General features: G+C 38.6%; 1 protein-coding gene across 1 annotated transcript; it reads right to left on the bottom strand.

The window, feature by feature from the left end:
- Positions 1-57: 57 nt before the first annotated feature.
- LOC114239345 (uncharacterized) lies at positions 58-12453 on the bottom strand. The gene is made up of 3 exons (XM_028169504.2): positions 12341-12453; positions 7273-7332; positions 58-1793 (listed from the first exon to the last, which is right to left on the bottom strand). Exons 2-3 carry the CDS (start codon positions 7295-7297, stop codon positions 208-210), a joined length of 1611 nt encoding a protein of 536 aa, XP_028025305.2. The 5' UTR covers positions 7298-7332; positions 12341-12453; the 3' UTR covers positions 58-207.
- Between the last annotated feature and the right edge of the window lie 209 nt (positions 12454-12662).

The raw sequence follows: 12662 nt of genomic DNA, 5'->3' as shown, positions 1-12662 counted from the left end.
TTAAACATTTTTGAAAATATATTTATTTTGCAAATATACATCCTATTCTTAATTCTATTTTTTTTCTTCATAATAGCACCAACATTTTCGTCTGTTTACGTTACAACTTACATACTGGCTGCATGCTCTGTCTTAATCGTCTCTAATTGTATTTAAATATCCTTAATACGTGTGTGACACCATTATTTTAAATTAAATACGTACTGGCTAGTTTCTAGGTGGAAGATATTGTCGGTTCGGTTGTTGTGGTCTACCTCCGTTTCCGGTTGGGAAAAATGAGCCGGTTGGTTTGTCTGAGGGGTATCCTTGGTTTCCATCATAGTTATTAGATCCTGGTCCAGAAGACGACCCTCCTGGCCCTGATCCCGGGTAGCGCTGTCCTGATGTATCTGGGTATGTTGAAGACGGTCCCCGAGTGCCTGATGTAGCAGGGTATACTGTTGTGGGACCTTGAGGCCCGGAATTGCCTGAGTAAGACCCTGAGTTTGGGTATCCTCCAGTAGATCCACTGCCTGGATAGGCAGTAGATGGTCTAGAATTTGAAGTGAATGGGTAAGTCGATGAAGGTCTCTGAACGCCGTTTGTACCAGGATAACCAGTAGAAGGATTCTGAGACCCAAAACCATTAGGGTAGCTTTGAGAAGTACCGGGGTAGTTGCTCGTGGTACCTTGTGTTCCTGAGCTACCAGGATATCTTACTGGACTCTGAGGACGTCCGCTCCCAGAGAATCCAGAACTACCAGGGAAATTAGCTTGAGGCCCTTGCGGTCCCAAACTACTTGGGAAACCAGATGGTCCTTGAGCTCCTGATTGTCCAGGGTAATTACCCGAAGATGTTAATGGTCCACGTCCTGGGAATGTCTGTCCACGCTGTCCTCCGGGATAATTATTGAGTCCTGAACTTGGGAATCCACCTTGAGAACCAGTTATAGAGTAGTCGTAAAGATTTGCATTTAGGCTGAAGAGGCTGGGAGCTGAGCTACAATCAAATTGGTTCCACCAGACGCAAACAAAAACTTCTTGCGAGAAGACAGTTCCGTTAGGACAAAGAAAGTCATAAGTCTTGTTGTTCGCGCAGACGTGGAACACTTGACAACGGGTCTCAACGTCGGCGTAATACCCAGGGTATTGTTGGGAGTTACAGCTAAATGAGGTTTGCGGAATGTCGGACAATATAGGATAATCTATATCGGGTTGACCGGGTATAGCAGAGTAGTCCCCACCTTCGTAGGCACCAGTGCCGTCTGTACCGAATGCTGGTGAAAAAGAACCGGGATTGAAGCTAGGAGAACCGGGTCGACCGGGGAATCTAGACCCAGGGAATGAACTTGATGACCCTCTGGTACCCTGACCGGGATAATTTCCAGATGATTCTTGACCAGGATAGATTCCGGATTGTCCTGGGTAAGATGATCCTGGCTGGCCTGGGTATGCAGGAATACTTGGATACGATGTATCTTGTCCAGGGTATCTACTAGGGTCATTTAACCCTTGAGTTCCCGGTTCTCCTAAATTAGGATACGATGTTCCTTGTCCAGGGTATCCCGTTTGTGGTCGTTGACTAGTCCCTGAGTATCCCGGGCTTGATGGGTAGCCCGAAGTTCCAGTTTGATATCCGGGCGTAGAGCTGGAGTAGCCATCAGTCTGAGGTCGAACGGAGAAGGGCGTAGTTGTAGGATAATTTGAAAGCCCTGAGGGATAACCAGGTCGCGTAGATGAAGAGCCCGTCCCAAATGGTCGGCCAGGACGATTATACTCATAACCATTTTGAGCAACAGCTGCAGCCACAAGCACTGAAAAATTAATTATTTATATTAACTCAGATGAATCTCATGTCGCTAACAGGTGGTAGGACCTCTTGTGAGTTCGCGCGGGTGGGTACCACCACCCTGCCTATTTCTACCGTGAAGCAGTAATGCGTTTCGGTTTGAAGGGTGGGGCAGCCGTTGTAACTAGACCTTAGAATTTGTATATCAAGGTGGGTGGCGCATTTACGTTGCGGATGTCTATGGGCTCCAGTAACCACTTAACACCGGGTGGGCTGTGAGCTCGTCCACCCACCTAAGCAATAAAGAAATAAGTGGATTAGAATGCTCTGTAGACTTTTATGTTTGGAGTGGTCGCGTGTCTCATTGTCGTGTTAATCGCGGTCGTCCCTCCTACCTCTCTAGTGTTGACCTAGAAATTGGACGCTCGAGCGACAAGTGCTGGGTATTCGCTTCGGTATTTCAAAGTAATCTGTAGTAGATTCTCAAGGCTACATTAGGTAGGAGATTAAGAAATAACCAAAAAAAGGAAAAACAAAATTGATTGTGCATTACATTGCGCTGTATATTTATTGATTTATTGTTAACATAGAAGTTTTTTATTTATTTATTGCATTGATGTGTGGACGAGCTCACAGCCCACCTGGTGTTAAGTGGTTACTAGAGCCCATAGACATCTACAACGTAGATGCGCCACACACCTTGAGATATAAGTTCAAAGGTCTCAAGTATAGTTACAACGGCTGCCCCACCCTTCAAACCGAAACGCATTACTGCTTCACGGCAGAAATAGATAGGGCGGTGGTACCTACTCGCGCGGACTCTCAGGAGGTCCTACCACCAGTAATACATAGAAGTAGAAACACAATCATAATTTGCATCTGTGCTTGAACTAATTGATAAAATCTGTGTCTCAAGCAGCAGTGCCCCTTGCACAAATAATACAATAGCTTCACTTCAGATACACAAAAATACAAAATTACTAGACAAAAATTAAACTGAAATTCATGGATTCCATAAAAGTGACAATATATGAGGTTTAAAGATTACAAATTAACAAAAATATTGAAATGAGTGTATTAATGTACCCTCTGTGTGTAATGAGTCTGAACATGAGTGAGTGTAAAAGGGTGTGTGTGGGTGTAACAAAAAATATTAAAAGCTATGTAATAAAGTTTCAGTGTCCTTGTAGTTAAAATTAAACAACCAATTTAATATAGAAGTTCTGGGTATATGGACTCCAGTAATCATAGCTAATGGTATGCTTTAAATTCATACGTTAATCTAAAGAAAACACATCCCTCTTAAGGTGCAGGTTCATGCGCACACATAAAACAACAAACCGACTATAGCTTCAACTTGAAATACGCCTCTTAAGTTACGGCTCAAAATTTGTACTGAGTGAGTACACTTTTGCGAAGTGGTCGCTAAGTACTCGCAACTGACATAATAGGCCTCCTAGCTACAGATGACATCGCGTGGGATTATCTATTTCGAAACTCTAGAACAAGCAACTTTTCGTAACATCTAAGGATAGACCATTATATACGTGGAGGTTTTGACAAGTCGTCGGGGACATTTAGTTACCGTTTTTTTTATTGTATTGTACCGAGTTTGCAGTCTGGTCATAAATGGACACTAGAACTCATATCAATGCCGCCACCTTGAGATATTAGCTTGAAATCTCAGCTGTGTTACATATAATGTGAACATACGTCCCGATTTGGGCGGGACAGACCCGCTTTCGGGCATTCTGTCCCGCTGTTCCCAGTGAGGTCGATATAGTTCCGCCTTTGCAAACAGACCTTACGATAAATTCAATGCAACATAGAGCTGGAAGGGTTTAAATGGGCTAATTTAACAAAAGAGGTACATACAACGAGTATTACAGAGTACTAACTATTTTGTGTTTAGTGCTTTGATTATTTTGTGTTATTCTATCTTCTATAAAAAATACTTGTAAAGCCCTAAATACTTTTTTTATTATATATTTCCGCAGATGTCCTGCTTTTACAAAAAAAAATGTAATGTTAGTTATATAGCAATTGGTTCACCCTTAAAACCGGAATAAATAATTGCACCTCGACAAAAATTCGCACTTTGGCGATGCGTATCATAAGGGGCTATTCACGGGCTCAACCTGAGGGAGTTTGCTAATACTAGGCCCAGCAAGAACAACTACCACAAATAGAATTAGTTTTTGTCTGCTTTATAAATTACAAGCTATCATTAGTTGATTTGTAACGTGTTGAGATCGCATCATCATTAGATCCGAGCGTCCTCGAGATGTATTTATGTGGACTACGTAAATAGGTATATATAGAAGAAGTACCACAGAAGAAAATAAGTTTTGTGAGTCCGCACTGGTAGGTACCATACCACCACCCTGCCTATTTTTACCGTGAAGCAGTAATGCGTTTCGGTTTGAAGGGTGGGGCAGCTGTTGTATTGTAAAAGCTGAGATCTTAGAACTCATGCCTCAAGGTAGGTGGTGGCATTTACTTTGTAGATGTCTATGGGTTGCGGTAATTACTTAACATCAGATGGGCTGTGAGCTCGTCCACCGGCATAAGCAATAAAAAAAATACTTTAATCGAAATATTTGTCGAAATTAAAATTGGCCTTTTTAAAAACGGGTTGCATCTAAACCGCAGGGTTCTAACCGCGATACGGAAGCTTGCGGGCTAGCGAGTCACGCTCACGACAGAAATGGAGTAATCGGACTTAGGAACATTGTTTCAAAAGCAAAAGTGAGTTTCAGAATTAGCTACCGAGTCAGAAAATACTGCGGTTATGGACCCATAGATTAGTGGCACAGAACTCAACAATCAGAACATTCTATAAATCGAAGATTCGAAATTTAAAAGAAAAATAACACAAAAAGAATACTTTTGAAAGTTTTGAACAAGTATAATAATAAATTTATTAGCACTATACAAAATATTTTACGTATCGACGGGTGAAAGGTCTAAATGACATTTTTACAACTTAACAGGAGTTAAAGTTTAAAATTTAAAAAAATATTATTACAAAAAACTTCTTCAGCTAATCGAATGGGATGAAGTTAATGAAAGTTCAATTAAAAACATTGAATTGGAACATACTAATACCTACCAAATAAAACGAACCTTTAATTACAAAGATAAATGTTGCGTATTATTTAAGACTAGCTGGCCCGGCAAACGTGTTTTGCCATATAAATTATTTCTAGTAACCTAGATACCGACTGCAGCGCCATCTGCCGGGCTGATTTGTAAATCTAAACCATTCTCGAATCCACTTGAAGATACACAGAATTTCATTAAAATCGGTCCAGCCCTTTAGAAGGACTTCAGTGATAAACACACGCAAGAAGAAATATACATATAAAGATAGAAAACCGTTTGGAATACTAATTGTACCAATTTTAACGATAAGACACAATTATGAACATGTAAATAGAAATTTTGTGCGAAAGTGTTGTTAGTTCCTTCGATGTTACAATTCTCAGTTGGAATGGTTTCTATGTAAACAAGGGTATCCGAACACATCTAGTTAATAGGAAGGCTATTGTTCTGCATTGTGGGTCATAGACTAATGAGGTCTTCCGGTATTCACCATGATTATATTAAAATACTAGTTGACCCGGCAGACTTCGTAGTGGCTCATTCGATAAATAAAAGACCTAAACTTTTGTATAAAATAAACTTAAAACAAAAGGAATCCGTCCGACGGGGGACACATCAAAGGGAAAACAAAATTGTTATTTTTATTTAATTCCGAGCATTTTCATATTTATCTATCTTTTAAACCTTCTCTAGACTTCCACAAATAATTCAAGACCAAAATTAGAAAAAAAGGTACAACCGTTCTCGAGTTTTAGCGAGACTAACGAACAGCAATTCGTTTTTATATATAAAGATGTTTCAAGATCTATAGTTTGGGTGTAGATAATTTCTAGAAATCACTAAAAGCTGTTACGCAAATTCTATGAACGGTACAAACAAATTACGTTAAATGTCCAAATTAATATTTAAAAATAAGCACCAAAATATTAGGACATACAAGGCCTAATTCAAAACAACAAACTTAAATTATTTATCCGAAGCAAAACCACACTTCATCGAGTTCCGATATATAAACTTGAATAGCTATCGGGAAAATTATGTGAACAATTGACAAATTACGCGATTGAATTCGAAATAACATTAGCTCTATTGTTTTAGATAAAATTAGATACCTAGGGATTAAATCGTGAGAATATTGAATTTGCAAATTTGCTGAGACGTAGGTAAGTAGACTGTGAATTATTTCATTTGGTTTATCCAGAGCAGATTCTAATTTGGAAAATTCAGTCTAGACGAGATCTTTCTATTTATTGTTTAGATGGGTGGACGATCTCATAGCCCACTTGGTGTTAAATGGTTACTGGAGCTCGTAGACATCTACAACGTAAACGCCACCCACCTTGAGATATAAGTTCTAAGGTCTCAAGTATAGTTACAGATTTTGGTGAATCATGTTCATATCTATAACATCTTAGTCGTCAGTAACCATAGAAACTATAAAGTATATAAATTCGAGATTAAGCCGTAAGAGCAGTTCTAATTTTGTCTACGTCTTGTAAAAGACGAACAAAATATTATTGAGTTAAAAAATGTACGTTCTCACATTTGGTACACGGTTTTTACTGATGGTAGGACGTGCTGTGAGTCCACACGGGTAGTTACCACCACCCTGCCTATTTCTGTCGTGAAGCAGTAATGCGTTTTGGTTTGTACAGTGGAGCAGCCATTGGACTGTATAAAACTGAGACCTTAGAACTCGTATCTCAAGGTGGCTGGCGACATTTACGTTGTAGATGTCTATGGGCTTCTAACTACTTAAAGCCAGATGGGCCGTAAGCCCGTACACTCATCTAAGCTATAAAAACGATATTCCTTGTAATTTTACATCTATTACATATATTAATAAATATTAATATTACAGTCACTTAAATAAAGATATGCATTGATCACGGAAGCGCATAGGCAGTTGTTTTGGTAGATATTAAATTAAATGTGAAATCAAATTAAGATGGTGAATGTACGACATCTCAGGTATATTTGCGTTTCTCTTCAACGAATAGGTACTTGACAATTTTCACAGATGTACTCTAAGAACGTCTAAATTGACTATAAACCTTTGTACTTAACTCAATCATGCTTACATTGTCGTTCTTAACTCCAATTGAATATCCAGAGTTATTTAATAGAATTAATAAAATAGACTATCCAGTTGGTATTTTTATTGAACAAGACACTTAAAAAGAAAACGTGGAATTAATCCTATGTTTCCTCAACACAGTCTCCGCGCACATTGTAAGAAAAAATCTCAGATAATCTTCAAACCAGAAATACGGTACACGGTTTTGTAGAAATTGACAGAACGGAGGGCATAAACTCCGGTAATCACTAGGACCTATGGGCTGAGACTTGTCTGCCCTATTATAAATATAAAATTTGTGTCGAGATATTTGTACACTTACAGCAAAACGTGAACAAACGCAGCATCGTGTTGGTGCTATCTGACGGTTCTTAAACTAAATCTGAAACAAAAACAATTAATTTAGAAACATTTGATGGACCGCGTAGTGTAGATCCGTAGTAATAAGGGTAATCGATTTTATCATATATTAAGTGTATAATCTATGGATTTTATAGCTCGGATTTGACAGATGTTTGATAGAAAAACAAGGTCTCGGACTGCCTCTTTTCGGAACCGTCCTACACTAGAGATATCGCATTTTGAATATAGCCATGGGTTGACCTAAAGGTCTTATTTACCAGGTCACCAGGTCATAAAATCTCTTAAAAAAAATATAGCCATAGAATTTTTGGCGGGAACGCGAGAATCAAAGTTGTGCCAATCATTTCTAAATTTGTATCTGTTTAGTATGAAACGTGTTATAACTATGGGTCATTAATCGTTTAGTATCAGTCTATTTAGCATTATAGCAATTACATCCCAATAGATTACGTTTTCAATTAAAACAACTTAATTTCATATCGCTTAATTTTTCATCAATATCATTTAATTATTAATTAGAGATTTTTATAAACTTGACATTGACAATAATGACATTGCAAGAATGCTATTGCTATACTGAAAAAAAGAGAAGAAACAGCCAACCAGCACCTTTAGAACTGTTGAAGGTTAAAATGTATTGTACAAATAACAGTGGTTTGATATCTACTATACCTACGCCTATTCTGGTATTATACGACCCACCAGGTATCTCTCGTGTGAATTTAAAGTATTAATCTCCAAACACCGCTATGAGTTTCGTAAGTATTAGGAAGAGCGTAGACACGACTCGAGCCGTTTATTGATTCCATTGTCAGACTAAAAAAAGAAGAAGAATAAAGCCAACCAGCACCTTTAAGTTAGAAGTGTTGAAGTTTCAATTGTATTCTACAAATAACAGTGGTTTCATATCTACTATACCTACGCTTATTCTGGTGTTATACGACCCACCAGGTATCTCGTGTGTGAATTTAAAGTATTCATCTCTAAGCACTGCTATGAAATTTGTAACTATTAGGAAGAGCGTAGACACGACTCGAGCCCTTTATTGATTCCATTTACGTCCTTTTCACATTGTATTTTTATTGTATTGCTGGATGCACTGTGAATATCAGATGCATAGTTTATCGATGCTGCGTCGATACGCAAACGAAACATTTACTGAGCAGCCAATATCAGCTACAACGCGTTTAACAATGTAACGTCTCTAATGATTGTTGCAAAACAGCCCCCCGATCGCACGCAAGTCACGCCACTATCATTAAGGGTCGGTTACATGCTAACCCCGGGCGGTACGCCGATTTATTTATAATGATTTTGCGCTACGCAGATGTAAGGAATGCACTGTGTTTTGATGGCTCTTTAGTGATTGTAATGTCGTTTTTGTTTTTCACTACCAAATCTTTTTATTATTATTTTTTATTGCTTAAATATGTGGACGAGCTCACAGCCCACCTGGTGTTAAGTGGTTACTGGAGCCCATAGACATCTACTACGTAAATGCGCCACACACCTTGAGATATAGTTAATTATAGTTCTAAGGTCTCAGTATAGTCACAACGGCTGCCCCACCCTTGAAACCGAAACGCATTACTGCTTCACGGCAGAAATAGGCGGGGCGGTGATACTTACCCGTGCGGACTCACAAGAGGTCCTACCACCAATAATCGCTGGTAGTTTACGGAGTTATTCCAACTACGCTTGGACGGGTAAGTGAGCTCTCGGGCTCAATATGTGAGAATTAGCCGTGCTTAGTAGAATCTAGCACCGGATCGGAATCGCGACCCACCGAGAAGATCCGGCGAGAAACTCACCGGGTTATTCTTTTTACGAATTTCAAATCATAATCGTTCATTGAATTCGAGACGTACTTAAGGTTCCGTAGGTAAATCTTACTCTACGTCTGTTTATACGCGTGACTCTCAAATGGTTCTTGAGGCGAGTGGTATTTAAACCCGTACGTACGGCTAACACCATCCGGCATATTTTCCGTTTTCCCTTCTGATATTCCGAAAACAGACCTGTTTCTAACAAAAATGATTACAACTCTAAAGCCCGTGAATAGTTAAAAAGATACAAAACAAACGTTCGCAAATAGAGAAGAGAATAGTGCGTAATTGTACGGAGTCTTTGTTTAGATAAATGTAGACAATTAAACTTAAATCATATTAATTTAATATTTAATATGTATTTCAAATTAAAATTTTGTCGAAAATTAATTAGAAAACATCCACAAATAATTATCGATTTAAAATAATTGATGTTACATTAAAGAATTTCTTATAGATGAATGATGTGTTTGACATATACATAGGTACAAATAAATACACATAATTTGGTGGTAAAGGGTCTTGTGAGCCGGAACGGGTAGGTACCACCACCCTTCGGTGTTTCCCGAGCGCTATGACATGTCCTTCTTCAAACGAGGCTTGTGGAGAGTATTAAGCGGTAGGCAGCGGCTTGGCTCTGCCCTTGGCATTGCTGAAGTCCATGGGCGACGGTAACCACTCACCATCAGGTGGGCCGTATGCCCGTATGCCAACAAAGGCAAAAAAAAAAAACCCTGCCTATTTCTGAAGTTTGGCATTCTGGCATTTAAGCAATAAAAAAACATATTATTTTGTGCCCTCTATGATTTTATGAATTTTACAACGAGGATATAAAAGTTCACAAACCTTTCGCTCGCATATTTTATGATTAATAACTAGTCTGGCCATAAATACTGTTACATAAAAACTTTTCTTATTTTCGTTTCATTTCAATTATATGCATATCTACAAAGTTTACATTTGATTTAATAATTTTTAACAAACGTTAAAAAGGTTTTTAATATATTAATAATATGGACGTGTACAGTTTTATGGGAATCGTAAGATGGACTATAAACTCGCAGGGGTAGGGTCCACCATTTGCCTATTTCGGCTGCAAAGCAATCCTACGTTCCGTAGTGAACGGTGGGGTAGCCATTTTTTTATACATATTATGCTTCAGCCTCATGTCTCAAGATAGGTGGCGTCATTCAGGTTTTGATGTCTATAGCTTACCGTAACCACTTCAAATAGTGTGGGGGTGTGCACAGGTCTAATTAATCCAAAAAAAAAAGCGAGTAGCGTCTACCATATTTGCTTTACATTGCGCGTTTACGAAATTTGTTGAGATTAATCAATGAAATTCTTTTTTCCGTTGAAGTTGGGTAGTAGCGATCGTTTCGTCTTCCAAGCAATCTCTAAAGCACTCTGTCTGTATATTTACGACGCTTCGTTTTCCATAAATCTAATTCTGTCTCAGTACTCTGTCGTTGAAATTTGTTATTAACAATGCTTTCCGTTGGTAGATAGTATAAGATCGTTTCATTTTTCAAACGATCCCTAAACACCCTGTATACGTATTTACGATGTTTCGATTTCCATTGTGGCGGGCAGCCATCATACAACACAAGATATTTGACAGATGCCTGAATCTCGCTTACGACATTTTCAAGATAAGCTAGCATATATACAAGTTCCGAACAACAACATTCGGACCGTCAGTCTACCGAGCTCTTACACCCGCTCGGCGGAAGATCTTCCTTCCGTCATTATACATCACAAACCATAAATCTAATTCTGTCTCAGCAGGCTGTCTCTACAAGTATTTCCGTATCGATTACCGATTTTCTACACAATATGCACGCACCTAGTCTTGTATGAACACGTACGAACGAAAACTACGACATTCCCAAACTACAATTAAAATGAAAAAGAAATAATTCACGCGTACGCTCGGCGCAAATCGCTACAATTGTTCTTACCGTAGTATGCAAAAAGCTTGCATTGTCAAAGATTAGTCCGGGAAAAATGCTGTAGGTAATGTGAAAAGTATGTAACCTTTTATTGTATGAGAAAATTAACTGGTAATTGTTGTTGTGGTTTATTTAAAAAAAAAAACTACATATGTACGTATGTTTTGTATGAATACCATAGTAATGTCATTATTAACATCGAAATATGTAGTTAAGATTGTGTGATTTGAAATTTGCAGTGAGCTCAGGTATTTGTTCACTTGGCCAGCTAAACGTTAAGTGAGTAACGAGGTCTGATACGCCTTGTACGTATCTATCTCCCTTGCGATGGGCTAAGAAAGACTTGGACTCTGTCATGCGGAGGACGTAGTTTGATTTTTAAAGACGATTAATTGAAGACTTAACTTTGATTGGCTGTATGTTAAAATAACCGACGAGTAGTTTGTCTTTTTTATAGCATTGACAAAAAAAATTTCGACCGCGGCTGACCATATTCAACATGTAGAGTATATAACGCATATCATACAAATTAAACACAACATTGATATAGTATAAGAGACGAATATGTATCTATATATGTAAGATGTAAGATGTTTTAATTACAACATAATGTCCGCTTTGAACGTGTTAATAGTTGCCGCAGCCTAGGGGCATCACGATATGAAGATCCCATATTGAGGTCCTAGATTGTTAAAATAATGTGGCATAGAAACCGTCCTAGCTATTATCGTGGATGATGCGTTCTTCTTCTTTGTTCCTACCTATTCGCTGGTAGCCTAAGGGGCAATTACAGCTTCGCCCGGACGGGTAGGTGAGCTCACGGGCTCAACCTGAGTGAATTTGCTAACACTAGTCCTAGTGAGAGCAGTTCTTCGCAGAATCTACCACCGAATCGGAATCGCGACCCACTAAGAAGATCCAGGGAGAAACTCAGTGGGCAGACGTTCTTACTCTGCTATACTGATTCGATTAGAATGGCCAACACGTCTACAATTAAAACAATACATAGTAATAAAATAAAAGAAACATTTTTGCAAAATAATTCACGACCCATAAACTATTGAGCGTCTTTTTTCCTGAATTTCAAAATGCGACCTTATTTAAAACGACTAAACGTTCCATAAATGGTATTAATTGTTAAAAAAACAATAATAAAGCAAAGACACTGAAATCACAACACTGTAAGCCTTATTTCGAATGCAACGTCCACTTTTTACGTTGATAGTGTGTTACGGTACTGAAAACTCACCGTGCGTACGCAGCGCTAACGTTTAGGCGCGAACTGTGCGGTATTGCCAGAGCACTCGCTTTTATTGTCTACCACGGCTCGAAGGGATGCGCGAAACATCCTACACCGTGTAGGTCACTCGCCTGCGGTCGAGAGCTTCCAACGAAGGCTGCGAATATCGAAAACTTAATTGTTTGTGACTGAAACGAAGTCGTAAAGTAAATATGTAACTCGTGCTGTTTTACTTTGGAATTTACTTGAAGTTAATTATCCAGTCACGTTTCAATTTTGCTTTTTGTCTTTGTTTTATAATTAAAATTTAAAATACGACTACTTCAAACAA

Source organism: Bombyx mandarina, chromosome 07 (genome assembly GCF_030267445.1).
Source record: "Bombyx mandarina strain Sakado chromosome 07, ASM3026744v2".
Lineage (NCBI taxonomy): Eukaryota > Metazoa > Arthropoda > Insecta > Lepidoptera > Bombycidae > Bombyx > Bombyx mandarina.
The sequence above is the reverse complement of the archived record's forward strand: the minus strand, read 5'-3'. Positions and strand labels throughout refer to the sequence as shown.